At 34.1% G+C, this 17,617-nt stretch overlaps 2 protein-coding genes across 2 annotated transcripts; both read right to left on the bottom strand.

The window, feature by feature from the left end:
• Window positions 1-3,242: 3,242 nt before the first annotated feature.
• LOC125588783 lies at window positions 3,243-4,387 on the bottom strand. The gene is made up of 2 exons (XM_048760586.1): window positions 3,612-4,387; window positions 3,243-3,506 (listed from the first exon to the last, which is right to left on the bottom strand). Exons 1-2 carry the CDS (start codon window positions 3,663-3,665, stop codon window positions 3,258-3,260), a joined length of 303 nt encoding a protein of 100 aa, XP_048616543.1. The 5' UTR covers window positions 3,666-4,387; the 3' UTR covers window positions 3,243-3,257.
• An 8,449-nt stretch (window positions 4,388-12,836) lies between these two features.
• LOC106394024 (probable aquaporin NIP4-2) lies at window positions 12,837-17,329 on the bottom strand. The gene is made up of 5 exons (XM_048760585.1): window positions 16,640-17,329; window positions 16,300-16,524; window positions 15,981-16,178; window positions 15,046-15,107; window positions 12,837-14,955 (listed from the first exon to the last, which is right to left on the bottom strand). The coding sequence occupies exons 1-5, from the start codon at window positions 16,769-16,771 to the stop codon at window positions 14,736-14,738; spliced, it is 837 nt and encodes a 278-aa protein (XP_048616542.1). The 5' UTR covers window positions 16,772-17,329; the 3' UTR covers window positions 12,837-14,735.
• Between the last annotated feature and the right edge of the window lie 288 nt (window positions 17,330-17,617).

Raw genomic sequence — 17,617 nt, 5'->3', positions numbered from 1 at the left:
GTGTTGCTAACCATGGCGTACGTCTTTCTTGGAGTGTACAGCGAAGGCAGCAGTGGTAGGGTTGACCAGTGTGGAATTCCAGAAAGGCCTCTCGATTGTGAACCTTTATATGTAAGTGAAATGCCTTAGTTCCTTGTAATCTCTAACTTCAAGTATTTGATTTGTGTTGTTTTGGTAATGAGATATTTCCATTGGTTTGATTAGTAAACAACATTATGTTGATATTGTTCTGTGCATAAATATCAATTTGGTTTTATATTTTCATGTGTAGAGAGGATAAAGTTGCTCATGATTTCTGAAACAACACACGCTTCTTCTTCTTAATCCTCAAAGATGAATCTACCAAGTCTCCTCTCCAGGTTAATGGACTCTAAACAGAGCACTTGAAAGTTGATTTTTTTTGGTGTGTCATGTGTGCAACTGCAGTTTTTATCGTTTCACATTATCCTTTAGTAAAGAGCTAACTGATATGAATTAGCTTACTATAAGAGATGTTAATGGAATTAACTTAACAGCAAATTGCATTTGAATAACGTAGAACCTGCAAACATATATATGGATTGAACATAGATTCTGTAGATATAAAGGTTGTAGAGTTTCTTTTAAATGCATTTATCATTTTTCATTTTAATGTTTCTACTTATCTTATGGATTATTTGATTGCCAAGTTCAGTAAGTAAATTTTGTACGACTTTGTTAATGTTACAAACCCATTATCTCTATCGAACTAACATACTTTTTTTTTTATCTTGATTACCACTGCTCAGATATGTGATGTTTGATCGATCACCAATCACCATCCTATTTCTCCAGATGGGCGTGCTTGATGGCCATTAGTGAAGCTCTGTCAAGAGAACGACTGTAGTGGAAAATGAATTGTTGAATGAGTACGAAGGTGGTGGTTGTTACGCGAAATCATATAGAAACTATATACTTCAAATGTATTTATTTTTAGTTTTATCTATGTTCTAAGTTTAGTTATCTAATTATTTAATTTTATTGTGTTTATCATGCTTATCTAGCATGTTTGATGGCTTGTAACACAGTTTTATTTATTTGTTATATTTAATATTTCTCATTGATCATATATAAAAAATACATAATTTCTAAAAAAATGATAAAGCCTGGTCAAAAGTTAAAGTATTTTTTGTGTAACATAGGAGATAATTGTTTTTTTTTGTTTTTGTAATGCGACAGAGAAGATAATTGATATTTTTTGTGTGTATAAAGCCTAGATTAACTTAAAGTATTTTTTGACTAAAATTTGAGATATTTTACATTTACTATAGCGTTTAGTTTTGGGTCTGCAATGGTAAGACACCTACATTTAGCAAATTAACACGACTAATTTTTTTTATTTTTCCGCGATACCAAACATAGCGTTTTAAATTTATAAACGCTATTAAAAACTCCAGTGTTGGTATACAATAGCACCACTGTCATAAACGCTATAATCTAATGCTATTAATACCTACATTTTCTGTAGTGAACAATCACTCACTTGAAACACTCAACACTCATGATCTCTTTCATGTTGATTATACAAGACGTGTTCTAATCTGAGCCTTTTTTTTTCCTATTAACAGAAGTCTCGATGAGTCAACTTATGGAAGGACAACAAGAAGAGAGGACACCAGAGACCAAATGGATAACTAAAAAATTTATGAAGCAACATAAATGTACCAGTTGGAACTACAAAGAGGCAGGAGCCACAAGAGGAATATTTATATATGAAATAAGAACACATTAGGGAGGAGAATGGCAGAAGGTGTAAACGGCAAAAGAGAGATGGGGATCATAAGGGACAGGTGGCGATAAGGTTTTTTCTTGTGGGATTCCATAATGGTGTTACTATATCATAGATTTGTGTTGAGGGTTAATGGTTTGGGTTTTGATGAACTTCATGAGGCGTTCATTGAAGCTGTTAATCAGCTTGGCAGTAGTATCTTTGTATAATTGTGTTTCTTTCTTTCACAGGAGAACCTCAAGAGAAGAGGATGACATCTATCGAAAACATCAAATCTGACTGCATAATAAACCTGAAATATTTTCTTCGTATTTGTTTAGCAATTTGATTGTTATATGGTCACTTACTTATATGTTAAAGTTTTTCACTCTTCCTTTACTAGGAGCATTGAGATCACACAAGTTCTAAGGCTACAAATGGAAGTTCACAAACGTCTCCGTGAGAAGCTCGAGGTAATGATATCACTGGTTACATCGACCAGCTCGGTGTAACTTTTCTCAATTTAAATTGTGTTCAATTTGGTGAGACTATGTGCTATGCAATGAGTCCTCTGTTTATGTGTGTCTTAGACTCTTACCATGTGCACTACAAGAAAACACCGGTATTCCGACGACAAATATCGTCGGTATGTCCTCGGAATAATGGTATTCCGAGGACATACCGACGAGAATGGTCGTCAGAAATTTCTCGTCGGAAAGTAAAATTTCCTCGTCCGAGGGAATACCGAGAATTAAAGATTCCGAGGACATTCCGAAGAAACATTTCCTAGGACTGTTCGTCGGTATCTCCTCGGATATTTCCGATGGAACGGTCCTCGGAAACATTCCGAGAGAAAAGAGGTATCGGAATATTCCGACGAACCTCGGCCGTCGGAATATTCCGAGAAACCTTTGCCTTCGGAATATTCCGAGGAAGAATATTCCGAGGAAGTGTATCCGTCGGGATATTCCGAGGAGATATGCCCTCGGAATATTCCGAGGAAGTTGTCGTCGGAATATCCCGAGGAATACACTTCCTCGGAATATTTCCAAAAATAATTTTTTTTTTTAAATTAAAAATTTATTTTTTTTAATTGAAATTCGAAAATATAAAATTAAAATTGAAATAGAAAACATATTAGATAATATTCAAAGTTGTACATACCAAAATAAAACATTCAGAGTTTTTGAAAAAAAAAGAAAGAAACTACGGGAACTGCTCGTTCGGGTACATCCTCGTCATCATCTCCATCATTTGCTCGTTCTGCTTCCTCGTTGCCCATCCCGCCTCTTGATCTGCCATCTTTTGCTCCAACGCAGCTATGCAGTCATCTTTGTCCTTCAACTGGTCCATAAACACTTCTGGATCAACATAGGGCTGTGGTGCAAAAGGAGGAACCGACCGGGCTCGACAACCCAAACCGACCAAACGTCCCTTCTTCTTTGGAACCGACTGAAATAGAAAATAAACAAATTTAAATAATAGAAAATATGATAAAATGAAAATAAAGAAATAAATGAATTGAACTTTTTTATAAAGAACATATCGATTCAACGATTTCGTTGATTCGAATCCGGGACAAGTTGGTCGAAGCCGTCGAAGTGGCGTCCAGGTCGGTTTGAAGCTGAGATAGACGGGTCTCTTCGTCTTCCTTCTGAGTTTCGATCAGGCTGAGCACATCCCTCACAACACCATCATCAATCTCCCCGGTGTGCTTGTTGGTATGCGCCGTCTTCATTAGGACGAAATCATCAACCGGCTCGCCATCATTTTCATCCGCCTTGAAAAAAACAAAAGTTAAACAAACATTAGAAATTAGAAGAAATGCATAAAAAATAAAATAAAAAATACTTAAATAATTAAAAAAAAAAGAGATTGAACTTACCAAGCGATCCCCCAGAGTGGCAATAGTCTGGGCACCCAAATTGTGCTTGTACATGCCCTTCCCGCCACGATCGCTCTTGCGGTTGGTGGAGTTGGTCACGGAGGTAGGTTTCGTCTCGTCCTTATCCCAATGCACACACAACTCCTCCCAGACCGTGTTGTTGATCAACTTCGGGACTTTTTAATAAAAAAAATATAAAATAGTTTAATAAATCCAAAATAGTTTAATAAATTCAAAAAATTGTTTAATAAATTAAAAAAAAAACTTAGTTGATGAGCCACTTCTGCTTCCACTTGTAGATCTGCTTCTCATAGTTGTCCATAACTTTATGGACGAAGGCGTCACGGATAAAGTTCGTGTGATCGAGATTCCAGGTGAACTCTTGCTGAAAAAAAACACAATTTGTAGAAATTTTAAATTAAAGATTAAAAACATAATTAAAAAAATTAGAATACTTACCGCAAACTGGCGAAACCACATCTCCTGGTCCTCGGCAGGGAAGTGAGTGAAAGTCGGATATCCCTTGCTGAGGTTCGAGTACATCATATTGTTGATCCATGCGTTGATCCCGTTCCCGGATCGGTTGAACCTAATATAAGAAACAAATTATTAATAATGAATCAAATTTTAATGAAAGGAAAAAAAAGACTTTTAATTACCATGTTTGACGTCGTCCCTTTGGACACGGAGTGAGATAGGGAAGATGCTCACGACCGGGCTGTTGAACCAACTGGGCAAGAGACATCACTCCCGGAACGACTGGAGGAGCGGGAGGGGTGCAGCAGTGGGAGAGGGTGCAGCAACGGAAGGGGGTGCAGCAGTGGGAGCAAAAACCGGAGCGGGAAATGAAGAATTCTGACAGTGGCTGCTCGACCCCCGAAAGTGGCTGGACGAACCCCGATAATGGCTGGACGAACTCTGAGAGTGGCTCCCCGTACCACTACGACCTCGTGGTGAGGCACGACGAGATCGAGACCGGGTCTAATCAAGAGTAGACTTGTAAATTAAAAAAAAAACATATTTAAAAATAGTTTTAATAAATATTAACTGAAAAAATATTTAAAATTAGTTATAATAAATATATAAATTAAAAAAAACATATTTAAAAATGGTTTTAATAAATATTAATTGAAAAAAACATATTTAAAAATAGTTTTTATAAATACAAAAAATAATAAAATAGTGTTTATAAATCAAAAAAATGTTTTATAAATACAAAATTAGTAATATTTTTATAAATATGAAATCATCTTTTATAAACCAAAAATTGAATTTATATACAAAAAACGTTTTGTAAAATCCAAAATCGATTTTATAAATACAAAAATAATAAAGAATTTATAAAAAAGTTCTAAATCAATTCAACAGAACAAATTATCCAACCAAATCACAATTCTAAACCTATTATACAACCAAATCACAATCCTAACCAATCACCCTAACAAAAATCTATCAAAAAACTTCTAAAATCATCAAATCTACATAAAAACCTAACAAATAGAACCTAAGAGAGTGGGATAGGGTCCTTACATGATTTGTGTAGGAATAGAGAGGATTCGCCGGAGAGATCGTCGCGAGAGAAGGGGTACATCGCCGGAGGAAGAAGAGAGAAATGGGGAAGAAGAAGTGTTTCGTCTTTATAAAACCTAGGGTCCGTCGGAATTTCCTCGGTATTTTCAATTTCAATTTTCGCGAAATATTTGGCGGCTGGTTTACCCAGTTAAATGAAAATATTCCGAGGAAATTCCGACGGACACTTAAATATCCGTCAGAATTTCCTCGGTATGTTTTTTAATTCGAGGAAAAAGAATATCCTATGCATGTATTTCTATTGGTTTATATTGTTCCTCGGAATTTCCTCGGACTATTCCGAGAAAATTCCGAGGAACACATGTTTGGGGTTTCAAAACATCAATTTTTTTTGCCCTATATCATTACTTATACAAATGCAATGCATACCATTGAGGAATCTTTGTATAGATGATCATAAACTATGAAATAACTAAATTTCAAAACGAATTGTAAGTATTCCCTTTACCGTTCATTAAAGTGTATAAGTGTTTCTCTTATGTTGTGGGGATTTCGCTCATACAATCGGAAAAGTGTTTATTATAGGGTAAGGAACAAATTTTTGACTTCATAATCAGTCTAAGACACTTAATAAGGGTTATATAAGTGTTATTCAAACCGCAAAACGTTGTTTTCGGTTTAAAAACCCTACTTCCTCTGAAAAGCCTCAGAATATTCCGAGGAAATTCCGAGGAACACTTGGATTTCCTCGGAATTTCCTCGGAATATTCCGAGGCTTTTCCGAGGAAACAGAAACCCTAAAAGAAAAGTCCTAAATCGTCAGAAAAGTCTCGGACTATTCCGAGGAAATTCCAAGGAAATCCCTAAATCCTATTATCCCTCGGAATTTCCTCGGTATTCTTATATTAAAAAAAAAAAGGCGATGCTACTCTGTTTCCGAGTCATCATCACCAGATGAATCTAAATCTGGATCTTGGTGAAACTCTCCAATCTCTGGTTCATCCTCTACGTGAACGACGGCTTCCTCTCCAAAGTCGGTTAAATCGACTGCAAGGCCAACTGCAGCTAAATCTTCTGTTGCACTTAAGTTACCGGATGTGCTTGGTTGTAGTGGGTCTTCCAGCTCAGAACTTCCCTGAACTCGGCCTCTCGGGTTGAGTGATGTAACAGTGACCCATGGATCATCTCTGTTCCCAACCCGGAGGTACTTGATATAACAAACCTGTAACATTTAAAAAATTATTTAATTTGTAAATAAGTGTTATTAATACACATGATGATGAATCATTATGAATAATTGATATATGTATATTTAATTACCTGATCGGCCTGAGAAGCAAGAATGAAAGGATCTTAATATTGCAACTTTCGTCTCGAATGTACTAATGTAACACAAAATGCATCTGTTCTCACACCTCGATCTGGAGTGTTGTCATACCAATCACAATAGAAAACAGTACAGCGCAATCCAACCATGCCCGGATACTTGATTTCCATAATCTCCCGTATATTTCCGTAGTATACATCATCTCCAGATGCAGAACAAACGCCAGCATCATAAGTCGTACTCGAACGTCTCCTCTTTTGAGTTGTGAATGCATATCCTCGAGTATAAAATCTCGGATATGACTTCACAACATACTCTAGTCCACGCACCATCTCGCGTATCCAATCGTCAAATGCTTCACCTCTGGTCATACCAGCAGACACCTATAAATAACACATATATATGTTATATCAATATATGTGAATTAGTATAAATATATGATAAATAATATTTTAATTTGTTTAAAGCACTCACATAAGTAAGCATCCATCCAGAAAATTCTCTCTGCTTCAGTTCTTCAAGTTCCTCCTCTGTGGCGTATCTATATTCGAACCGCTTTTCTGCCATGAAAATCATGTACATATGTTGACAATAATATAATTAATTAAGATTTAAATTTCAACTTGTTAAAATAAAAATTTGTAAGCTAATTTATTTACCTCTCATATTGAAGAACATCTTCGCAGTTGGTGAACAAATATGTTTGCAAATGATTGTGCTCCTGCTCAGTAAGTCGACAGTCCTTTGGTTTTCCGCTAAGTCGTCCAGCATCTTTGAAGATGTCTGGAACCGTAACATGATATGTTGCCCGTTCGCCTCTATCATCATGCCGAGCAGGTCTTCTGTTTTTGGTCTGCACTTCTGCTGGAAAGTAGAACTCGACAAAGTTTGAAGTTTCTGAATTTATCATCTGTGAGATTATAGGACCTTCCACCCTACTATAATTTTTCACCATCTTCTTCAAATGGTACATATACCGCTCATACAAATACATCCATCTATACTGCACAGGACCACTAAGTTCTAATTCTCTTGCCGGGTGAATAACAAGATGCTCCATAACATCAAAAAATGATGGAAGAAATATCTTCTCAAGGTTGCATTGAATCATGGCTAAGTTAGTCTTCAAATTTTCAATACCTTCAAGAGTCATTGATCTCGTGCATAAATCGCGGAAGAAAGCACTAATCCCTGCAATTGCTTCATGAACATTCCGTGGTAATACTTCCTTGAAGGCAAACGGAAGGAGGCGCTGCATCATTACATTGCAATAGTGACTCTTCAAGCCGATAAACTTTCCTTCCTTTCTGTCGACACAGTTACGCAAATTAGATGCGTAACCGTCTGGAAATTCCACATCGTTTGAAATCCAATCAAAGAACGCATCTTTTCCCTCTTCATCAAGTCGGTATATGGGAAAAGGAGCCCTACCTTTCTCATCAACATGAAGTTCTGAACGAGCACATATATCGACTAAATCCAGTCTTGACTTCAAATTATCCTTTGTTTTACCTTGAACGTTAAGGATCGTGTTCATGAGATCGTCAAAAAAGTTCTTCTCAATATGCATGACATCTAAATTATGCCTCAGCAGATGATCTTTCCAGTATGGCAGATCCCAGAAAATACTCTTTTTGTGCCAGTTATGTAGTTTTCCAACAGCATCTACCGGATAATGCACATGTCCACCTTGGTCTTGCGTCCTTTCTGCACCAAAATCTCTTAGTTGTGTTGACAAATCTGCCCCACAAATTTTTGGAGCTGGACTGTCAAACACCCTCTTGTTCTTCGTAAACAAATTCCTACTCCTACGATATGGATGATCAGGTGGTAGGAATCTCCAGTGACAGTCAAACCAACACGTTTTCCTTCCGTGTTTTAGTTGGAAAGCATCAGTGTTATCTTGACAATATGGACATGATAGCCTTCCATGCGTTGTCCATCCAGATAACATACCATATGCGGGAAAATCACTTATTGTGTACATAAGTACTACCCGCATTTGAAAGTTTTCTTTACATGAAACATTGTATGTTTCAGCACCTTGAGCCCATAGTTGTTGCAACTCATATATTAGTGGCTGAAGAAACACATCAAGTGATCTCTTACGATGCTCTGGTCCGGGAACGAGAATGGAAAGAAACAAAAACTCTCGTCCCAAGCACAAGTTTGGCGGTAAGTTTTATGGTGTAAGAATGACTGGCCATAGAGAATATTGTCTTCCACTCTTGCCAAACGGACTGAAACCATCAGTACATAACCAAGGTAGACATTTCTTCTCTCATACGCAATGTCGAGATATTTTGATTGGAAATGCTTCCACGCTTTTGCATCTGAAGGATGTCTAATCTCACCATTTGTTGAATGCTCTGCATGCCATCTCATTAGTTGCGCTGTGCGTTCAGACTGATACAACCTCTGCAACCTTTCCGTCAAAGGCAAATACCACATCCTTTTAAATGGCACTGGAACTCTTCCACTCGTATCTTTATAACGAGCATTTCCACAAAATTTGCATGTAACCCGCTGTTCATCCGCCCTCCAATAAATCATGCAGTTATCGCTGCATACATCTATTACCTGATACGATTAACCAAGACCAGCTACCAGTTTTTGAACCTCGTAGTATGAATCAGGGGCTACATTATCCTCAGGTAGAATACCTTTTACAAAATCAGCAATCGCATCCACACAGTCTTCAGCCAAATTATAATCTGTTTTAATGCCCATCAGTCTTGTTGCAGATGATAAAGTTGAATGACCATCTCTGCAACCTTCGTACAAGGGTTGCTTTCCAGCATCCAACATATCATAAAATCTCATAGCTTCTGCATTGGGTAATTCTTCCCCTCTAAAATGATCATTTACCATCTGCTCAGTACCTACACCATAATCTACATTCATTCTAATTGGTTCTTCTAACCTAACCGCAGGCTGAGGTTCGCTAGTACTACCATTTTCATAATCAGTTTCTCCATGATGATACCAAATTTTGTAACTTCGTGTAAACCCATTCAAATATAGATGAGTCCAAACATCCCACTCTTTAATAATCTTTCTATTTTTACAATTAGAGCAAGGACATCTTAACATACCCGTTTCTGCTTCCGGTTGTCGTTGAACTAACCCCATGAATTCGGTTATACCTCGTTGGTATTCTTCCGTAAGCAATCTCGTGTTCGGATCCAAATGAGGTCGATCGATCCAAGAACGATAATAATTTGAAGAAGACATGCTTTTTTCAATCAAATTCGTGTGTAAATATAGTATGTGAGAGGATGAAGAAATGGAGTGAATGAAGAGGCTGGGGGGTGCGGGTATTTGTAGATGAAATGCTGCCGACAGTACCGAGGAAATTCCGACGAAATCCCGACGGCAACGGCTCTTTCCTCGGAATTTCCTTAGAATTTTTAAAATCCCCCAATGGCTCTCTAACGACTATAATATATCCTCAGATATTCGTCGGTGTTTTCCGAGTAATATGATTTCCTCGGTATTGCATCGGTATATTCCGAGGAAATTCCGAGGAAACCCAAATTTTGGGTTTTCTCGGAATTTCTTCGGAAATTCGTAGAAATATTCCGAGGATCTCATTTTCCGTCAGAATGTCCGTCAGAATTACGATGTTTTCTTGTCGTGATGGTGTTTCCTCGGTTCGTAACTTGAAACATGAATTAGGGAAGACGGTTTTGGATCTGGTGTAGAATATTATGGATCTAGATTTCTCTGTGAAATTGAATGGTCATGTGCAGTTCTCCTCATATAGCAATGCTGATTTGAATGATCTTCTTTTGATTACTTCTGAGTTCAATTTGACAAAATATTCAGCAAAATGAAGGCAGCTCCCACCGTTTATCTTGCATTTTCAGAGGTGAATTTCCACTGAGTTTTAATGTCTTTTGTTTGTGATTTGACTCAGTGTTAAAAAGGTTTTCTCCTCTTTCATTTAAGCAGGTTTGACTATGAAGTATGAACACCGGTACAGTAGTAGCACACGAGGTAAAATCTGATTTCATTTTTACATTTTAAGTAGTTTGTGTTCTCATATTCAAACAACTGTTCATTTTGATTCCAGCATTCCTGAAAATCCAGGCTCAAGCCTTCACCAAATAAACAAAACACAAAGCGAAAAGCTAAAGAGAGAGACCTCTACAAGAGGAACCTTTTGTCTTTGTTGATAGGTAGTGATCATCAACACAAACGAACAACTATTCTCTATACATAGATCATGCAGAGCGATTTTACTCAGTCTTCGCCTGTTCTTCATGTACCTCAGATTTATAGGGAAATCTACAACCTTTTCAGATATCTCTGTTGAATTGTAGGTTATGGCTTTGAAGGAAAGAGACACAGATTAATCTCTGAGGAAGCAAAAGCCACAACCAAGTTTTTTATTTCCTGATCTGAAACGTCTGATATCCTTTGTAAATTATGTCTCTTTGCTTTGATAACCTGAAGAACATATAAATTGTTTTTGTGTTGTGTGAATAAATATTGTTTTTAATTTTTACTGCATGTGATGGTCGAGAAAAAGATTACACGATTTGTGATGTGGAATGATCACATATTTTAATGATACGACAATTAGCGATGTAGTAAGTAATTTTTTTTTATTTTACTATTCGAATAATATTTGTGATTTTGTTGAGTCTTCACGTCTTTATGAATGAAATTAGAAGTTGCATATATAACAAAGTAAGATTAATTTAACAGTTTAGTAAGAAAACGATTTTCCAAATTAAGGATGTTAGTTTATACCACATATACAATATGTAGATGTTACATCATTTGTAATAAAAAATGAAATCTAAAGTGTAATAAATGTTTTTACAAGCTGACCAAACCATCTGTACATATTTGAATTCCATCAAAATTAAGCATGAACAACATAAATATTCCACACAAGAAACGGATGCCCCTTTAATCCAATAGGAAACAGAAAAAATATAACCACAAGTGGAAGTGGTTTGTTAATGGTTCATTAATAATTTTACACCAAAAGTCTCAATTTCGAAACCAAAAAAATTTATGTAATAGTAGAGAAATTTTTTACACGAGATCTTCAACGTGGTTCAAGAAGTATTAGTAGACGTGAATCTATAGGACAGTTCAAAATGATATAATCAGACATGACTTTTCATAAATTATGTAGAATTGTCGGATATAAAATCGTCTATATATATCCACAGATGTAAAAAATATCTCTATTTTACACTCTCTGTTTTTAATAGATGACGTTTTGAAGTTTTTTTAAAAAATTACAAGACGTTTTAAATTTACAATATAAAATTTTATTTTTTATGCTATATAACATTTTATATTTTACAGGTTATTTTTTATGTTGATTGAATTACAGTTAAATAATATTTTTGTTTAGAAAATATATAACATTAAATATTTTTAATATGTGTGCACAATTTCAAAGCTTTAAATGAAAAACAAAAATAGTAATTTTGATTTGGTATTAGAAATCCAGCGGCTTATTATCTACCACTTTTTTAACATGTTATATTATTAAAAGTCTCGGACATCGGTAAGTTAGTAAGTTTTACAAATTGCCAATTTTGTTTTGTTTTATAAGTGTGTTTAAAGTACGTATGTGCTCACAAAGAAATATATAATAACTTAAACTGATACGAATTATAGGATATTGTGGGAATGATTAGGTTTTGTGCCTAGCCAAGCTGAGAAATCTATAACCTCAATGATTTTAAATGGAAAGACATATGTTTGTTTTGCTTATTTAGATTTGAATCCAATGTTTTATAACTTTAAAGGTAAATAGAATTCGATTTTATACATTTATTCGAGTTTACATTTAAAAAGGCAATAAAATAATTATAAAATAATTTAGAAAATATAGTTCATATATTTTTTGTTACCAATTAACAAAAAAATATAAACAGCTCTGAAAGATAATTACAGTTGATTAGCAAAAACAAAATATTAACCAAAACATTAATAAAGACATATACTAATATAACCAGTAAATACTAAGTGGCAAAACCAATTTATAAATCTTTGTTGATACTTAATGCGAAAATTTGTATAATATACTCCTTCCGTTTTATAATTTAAGTAGTTTTGCCTAAAAGAACAAAGATTAATAAAATTATTATGTTTTAAAAAGTATTGTATAATAAATAGGTTAGATATATAATTTAACCAATCAAAAATAAGTCTATTTAATTTGATTGGTTACACTATATTCAATAAATGTAAAAGTTACCTAGAAATATGAAAAATACTTACATTTTAAAACAAAAAAATTTCCGTAAAACTACTTACAATATGAAACGGAGAGAGTAAATAAAATACATTAAGTAAAATAAATTATAAACTCCAAAAAAAGGAAAAAAAAAATTAGATCCCATAGTTGATCATAATTTTAAATTGGTAGAAAAGGAAATTGTTCTTAATTTTTAAGTGTATGATACAAATGATAAATACATTAGAAGAATTGAGACTAAAATTATTTTTAAACTATCAAATAATAAAATTAAATACAGAAAATAAAACAAAATAATTTACATAGTAATAAAACTGAAAATAAATTTAAACGCACATAATCCGCGCGTAGCGCTGAAAAAGGACTAGTGGTAAATAAAAATAGAATCCTAAATTAATAGATTAGATGCTTTTAGTTTTTAGAATTGAATCTAAAGCCAAAACATTATAAAACAAAATAGAAAAATTTGCCAAATTGGGTCAAAAAATGAACTCTGGTCCTTATAATCTTTTATTTCTAACTATTGTCCTAATACCATTTTATTTTCAATTTAATCCATGTTTAGCCTCAGATTTAATTAATACTAATATTTATATTTAGTTAGAAATTAAATGTTAAATTAATTTTAAAATAGCATAAAATCCCTAAAGCTTTTCATGAACCCCACTCCCGATTCTCTTCAAGCGACGATGGCGATGCTTTCTGTGTCTTTGGCTCCATCTCCAGCCACTCATCGTCCTTCTCTGCCGGTAACTCCTGGCCGTATCTTCTCTGTCACCTCTTGGAAGACAAGGGAGGGAAAGGGCTCGTAGCTGCAAAGACGATCACTTTGATGCATACTCTTGTTGTTTGCTTCTGTCCAGAGCCGGTCCTACAAATTGTAAGGCTACAAGCAAATTTAAAAGAATTGGTCGTTTCATCGAAGATTCGAACCCAGGTTACTGAAACAGAGTTCCAGCTAACGAAACTATACCACTACACCAAAGGAGAAACTTCAAAATTACGGCCGACTTTTATTCATAAACTCAACGGCTAGAAGCATGTGCTTCGTTTGTTTCTACCAAAGGCCGGCTCTGCTTCTGTCTAGTAAACCAATTTAATTATTAGTGTTTAATAACCGAGGGATTAGCTCAGCCTAAGATTATAATTTGACTTTTTTTCCTGGCATACGCAACAAAGGTTTAACTTCGCGATTATTAGAAATAATAAGAAAAATAACAGTGGCAGCCGTTTTGACTGTTGATTGTTAGGACCAACTTTGACATTCAACAGTCACAATCATGATGACATGTTGTCAGTTATTGGTAAGATTGACAATAATACATAGCTTAAAGATAAGGGTGGATCAGAAAATTCAAACTTATCTAGCCCAATAGATTAAATTAGGATTAGACTAGAGAACTTTAGAGTTGTGTGAGGTTTAATAAGGTTTTGGGAGTTGAATACTTTGGAAAACTTGATTGTAAGATAAAGGTTGGGTAAATTAGAAATTAGTCCCTGGCGATTCATAAAGTCGAATCAATCTAATTAACAAAAGGTGTAATTTTTTTTTATTGATTTCTAATAAAAGACAACTAATATCGAGAGAACTGTGCATTAATTCTTTTTGTTAAACTAGTTTTTTTGTTCTTAGTGTCTTCAAAAGTAAGCCTCTCTTTTTAACCTTTGTACCACTCACCTTCCATTGATAAAAATGTGTGGTTTACTCAGAGAAGATACAGACTTCTAACTTCTACTCTCTAGATGATATGCACCACCCATCATCTAATAGAATATACGTGATTCACTTTTAATTACAGTGTAAATCTTATTTGTCACACCATGCAGCTAGTTCCTTCATGCGAACCACCTCCAACATTTCAGGTACAAACAAAGTGACGTCTAGTGGAAATGAGGAAATCGATTGTTGGTAGATAGATGAGCAAAACATGTAAAGTTATGTTTTCCAGATTTGATTCAACCATAATTAAGTTACTAGAAAAATGTAAAAAATATTCAACAAGTAACAATAAGATTAAAAAAAAAAGAGAGCAAAGGATTATCTGTTAGGACCAGGAGAAGCGCTACGAAGGAAAGAAGCGCTTTTAGTTAGTTCTCGGAGTGGTTTATCCGTAAATCTTATAAAGTTGTAAACAAAACCTCCGGCCATGATACCGACGATAGGACCAACAATGTAAATCCAAATTCCTTTATATACTCCCATCACTATTGCTGGTCCAAGACTTCTTGCTGGATTCATTGATGCTCCAGAAATCGGTCTAACAAAATAATCAAAACCCGAATAAATATTTACAATTACATATGAACTGTGTTTCTAGTAAAATGAAATTAAAAGATAGTAGTTTTACCCGGCTACAAAGACGTTCAATATTATAGTCATCCCTACCGCAATTCCAGCTAATTCTCCAATCTGTCAATATATTAAGAGAAGTCCCAAAACATGAGAACTACCATTTGCATAGTTTCTTGTTTTAATGGTTACTCACTCCGAAGCAGGGTCGGATCTACATGGGCAAGAGGGGGGTCAGATGACCCCAGTCCAATATGAAAATTAAAATATTTAAGCTTATAAAAGTTAATATCATTTGCTCAGTTGGTTTAGATCTTTTGCTTTGACCCCCCCCCCCTTCCCACAATCAAACCTCAATGCTGCACCCAGTTGACATTCTTTTTTACCTTTTTCTTTACATAATTATGGGCCTAAAAGCCTGATTTTTTGTTGAATATGGGCCAAACTAGTTTTTGTTTGATTTTCAAATTTATTTACCATTCCATTGTTTCTTAGAAGTTTGATTGTATGTTATTTAGCTTCAAACATTTGTCATTCTCTTAAATATTTTCTATAGATAATATTTTTCTTTTGTCACATTAAAAACTTTTGAATTTTTTATATGTTTTACAATTATTTAAGATCATTTTCTACTTTTGTTTCAAAGCCTTAAATAATTTTTTTTTGGAACTGGTATAACAAATAAAAGATCTTCTTACTAAAATAGTTTTAGCACTGTATTTTTTTGTTTTATCGAATATTATCTTAAAATTTGCAAGATTTTTAAACTCTAATGATTTATGTAATAGTACTTTTAACTGATATTAAAATATTATATTTTAAAATAATTTAAAATATTAATATAAATTAAGACCCTAATAAAAATATTTTTTGGTTCCACCACTGCTCCGAAGATATGATGTGTGCCCATTGCAATTCATAAGAACTACCAATATGTATAACTAGAAGGAGATAAGGAATGAAACAATGGTGACATATATAGAAAACACTAACCGCACGACTATCAGTGGCGACACCGGAGATAACAAACATGAGGAGGAATGAGATAATGATCTCTGCGACGAGCGCTCGTGCCACTGAATCAGCCGGAGTTGTTCCGAAGAAAGCTTCGGGTGTGACATTGAACATAAGTCTAAGTATCAAACTCGCAAGTAACGATCCAGAAAGTTGTGCACCAATGTACAATGGTACCTGCCCAAAATAATTATTACAGAAATTCAGTCGCACATTTGTTGTCCCATTTTATACACTATTGAAACAATGCATACATCTTTAAGATAAACAAAAGTAAGACTGAGAGTTGATGAATGACCTGATACCAAGGAAACCGCCGGAAAACAGCGAAAGTAATGGTGACTGCAGGATTAAAATGTGCACCGGAGATGTGACCGATAGAGTAAATCATGACCATAACAATTAGACCCCAAGTCACACATATCCCTGGAAACGTTACTTTTCCACCGTACAACACATTCACCACCACCACTCCACATCCAGAAAATATTATGAAATACGTCCCAATCAACTCTGCTATCAACTATAAGAATTTTATTTTTTTTCAAAAAAGAAAACAAGAAATCAGTTTGTTTAAATTATTTACTATCATTATAAGTTTATAATTAGGGAATAAAAACAAATACATTGTTTTATACCTTTTGTGTAAGGCAAACAATGCTGGGAGAAGAACATATGACTCTCTCGATTCCTCCATGACAATCTTTTTCTATGCCTTTCTCAATTCTCGATATTTTCTCCTCTTCGATGCCTTCACCATGCGAAGTCATTTTCTTCTAAATTTTATAACTTAATTGTTTACAGAGTCTGTTTGACCAAAAAAAAAATTGTTTACAGTCTTTGCTTTTACAAAAAAAAAAAAAGAAACTTCAAACTTTTTGTGGATAGGGAAGTTGGAGATTAAAGAGTTTTATGCATGTAAACAGAAATTAGTTGAAACAATCACAGAAGGACTGGATTAAATTTAATGAGTTGGGACGACAAGCTGTGATTGGATTTAACAGATGAAAAATATGATAAGATTGTGATGTTTTTATATACAGAGATGCTAAGAAAATCGACTAAAATTGGTAATAAATTAATGAGTCAAATATCATCCACGTTGTCTTTCTTAAGTTACTAAATTGGTAAAAGCAAAATTTAAAAATTTGATCCAAAAAAAGAAACCAAATATTGTTTATGTTGACCAAAGATAACAAATTTTTTTGGAAACTATAATTTTAGGCAGTAATTTGGGAAACCAAATATCCCCGGTATATTAATCATCGAGCATTACAACATGTTTTCATAGTCACGTGTCATCACTATAATGATTTTTAGAATCCTTAGAAAAATAAGTTGGTTCATATAAATATATATTATATATTTTTATTAAACTAACTATCAAATTGATTAGTAGTGTACAAATTAGTAGTGTACAAATTGAGAATATTTTTTATTTCTTTAAATAAAAGCTATGTAATTACCTAACATGATTAACATATATATGATAATTAATGATTATGAATAATAGATATTTGATAACAATTTTGTATCCTCTCTTTTTTTAGTTTAATTTTTTATTATTAAAAGAAATTAAACAATCATATAACCATATAATTAAAAAAATTAGATTT

Source organism: Brassica napus, chromosome C6 (assembly GCF_020379485.1).
Source record: "Brassica napus cultivar Da-Ae chromosome C6, Da-Ae, whole genome shotgun sequence".
In the NCBI taxonomy this organism is placed as follows: Eukaryota; Viridiplantae; Streptophyta; class Magnoliopsida; order Brassicales; family Brassicaceae; genus Brassica; species Brassica napus.
Note: the sequence above shows the minus strand (reverse complement) of the source record. Positions and strands in the feature narration are given on the sequence as shown.

Coding starts and splice junctions, on each gene's coding strand:
- LOC125588783 (XM_048760586.1), bottom strand. CDS start 3,665: ATGTACAAGCACAATTTGGGTGCCCAGACTATTGCCACTCTGGGGGAT. Junction 3,507..3,611: donor CCACTCTGGGGGATCGCTTG/GTAAGTTCAATC, acceptor GTTTTTTTCAAG/GCGGATGAAAATGATGGCGA.
- LOC106394024 (XM_048760585.1), bottom strand. CDS start 16,771: ATGACTTCGCATGGTGAAGGCATCGAAGAGGAGAAAATATCGAGAATT. Junction 16,525..16,639: donor TTGTTTGCCTTACACAAAAG/GTATAAAACAAT, acceptor AAATTCTTATAG/TTGATAGCAGAGTTGATTGG. Junction 14,956..15,045: donor TTGAACGTCTTTGTAGCCGG/GTAAAACTACTA, acceptor TTATTTTGTTAG/ACCGATTTCTGGAGCATCAA.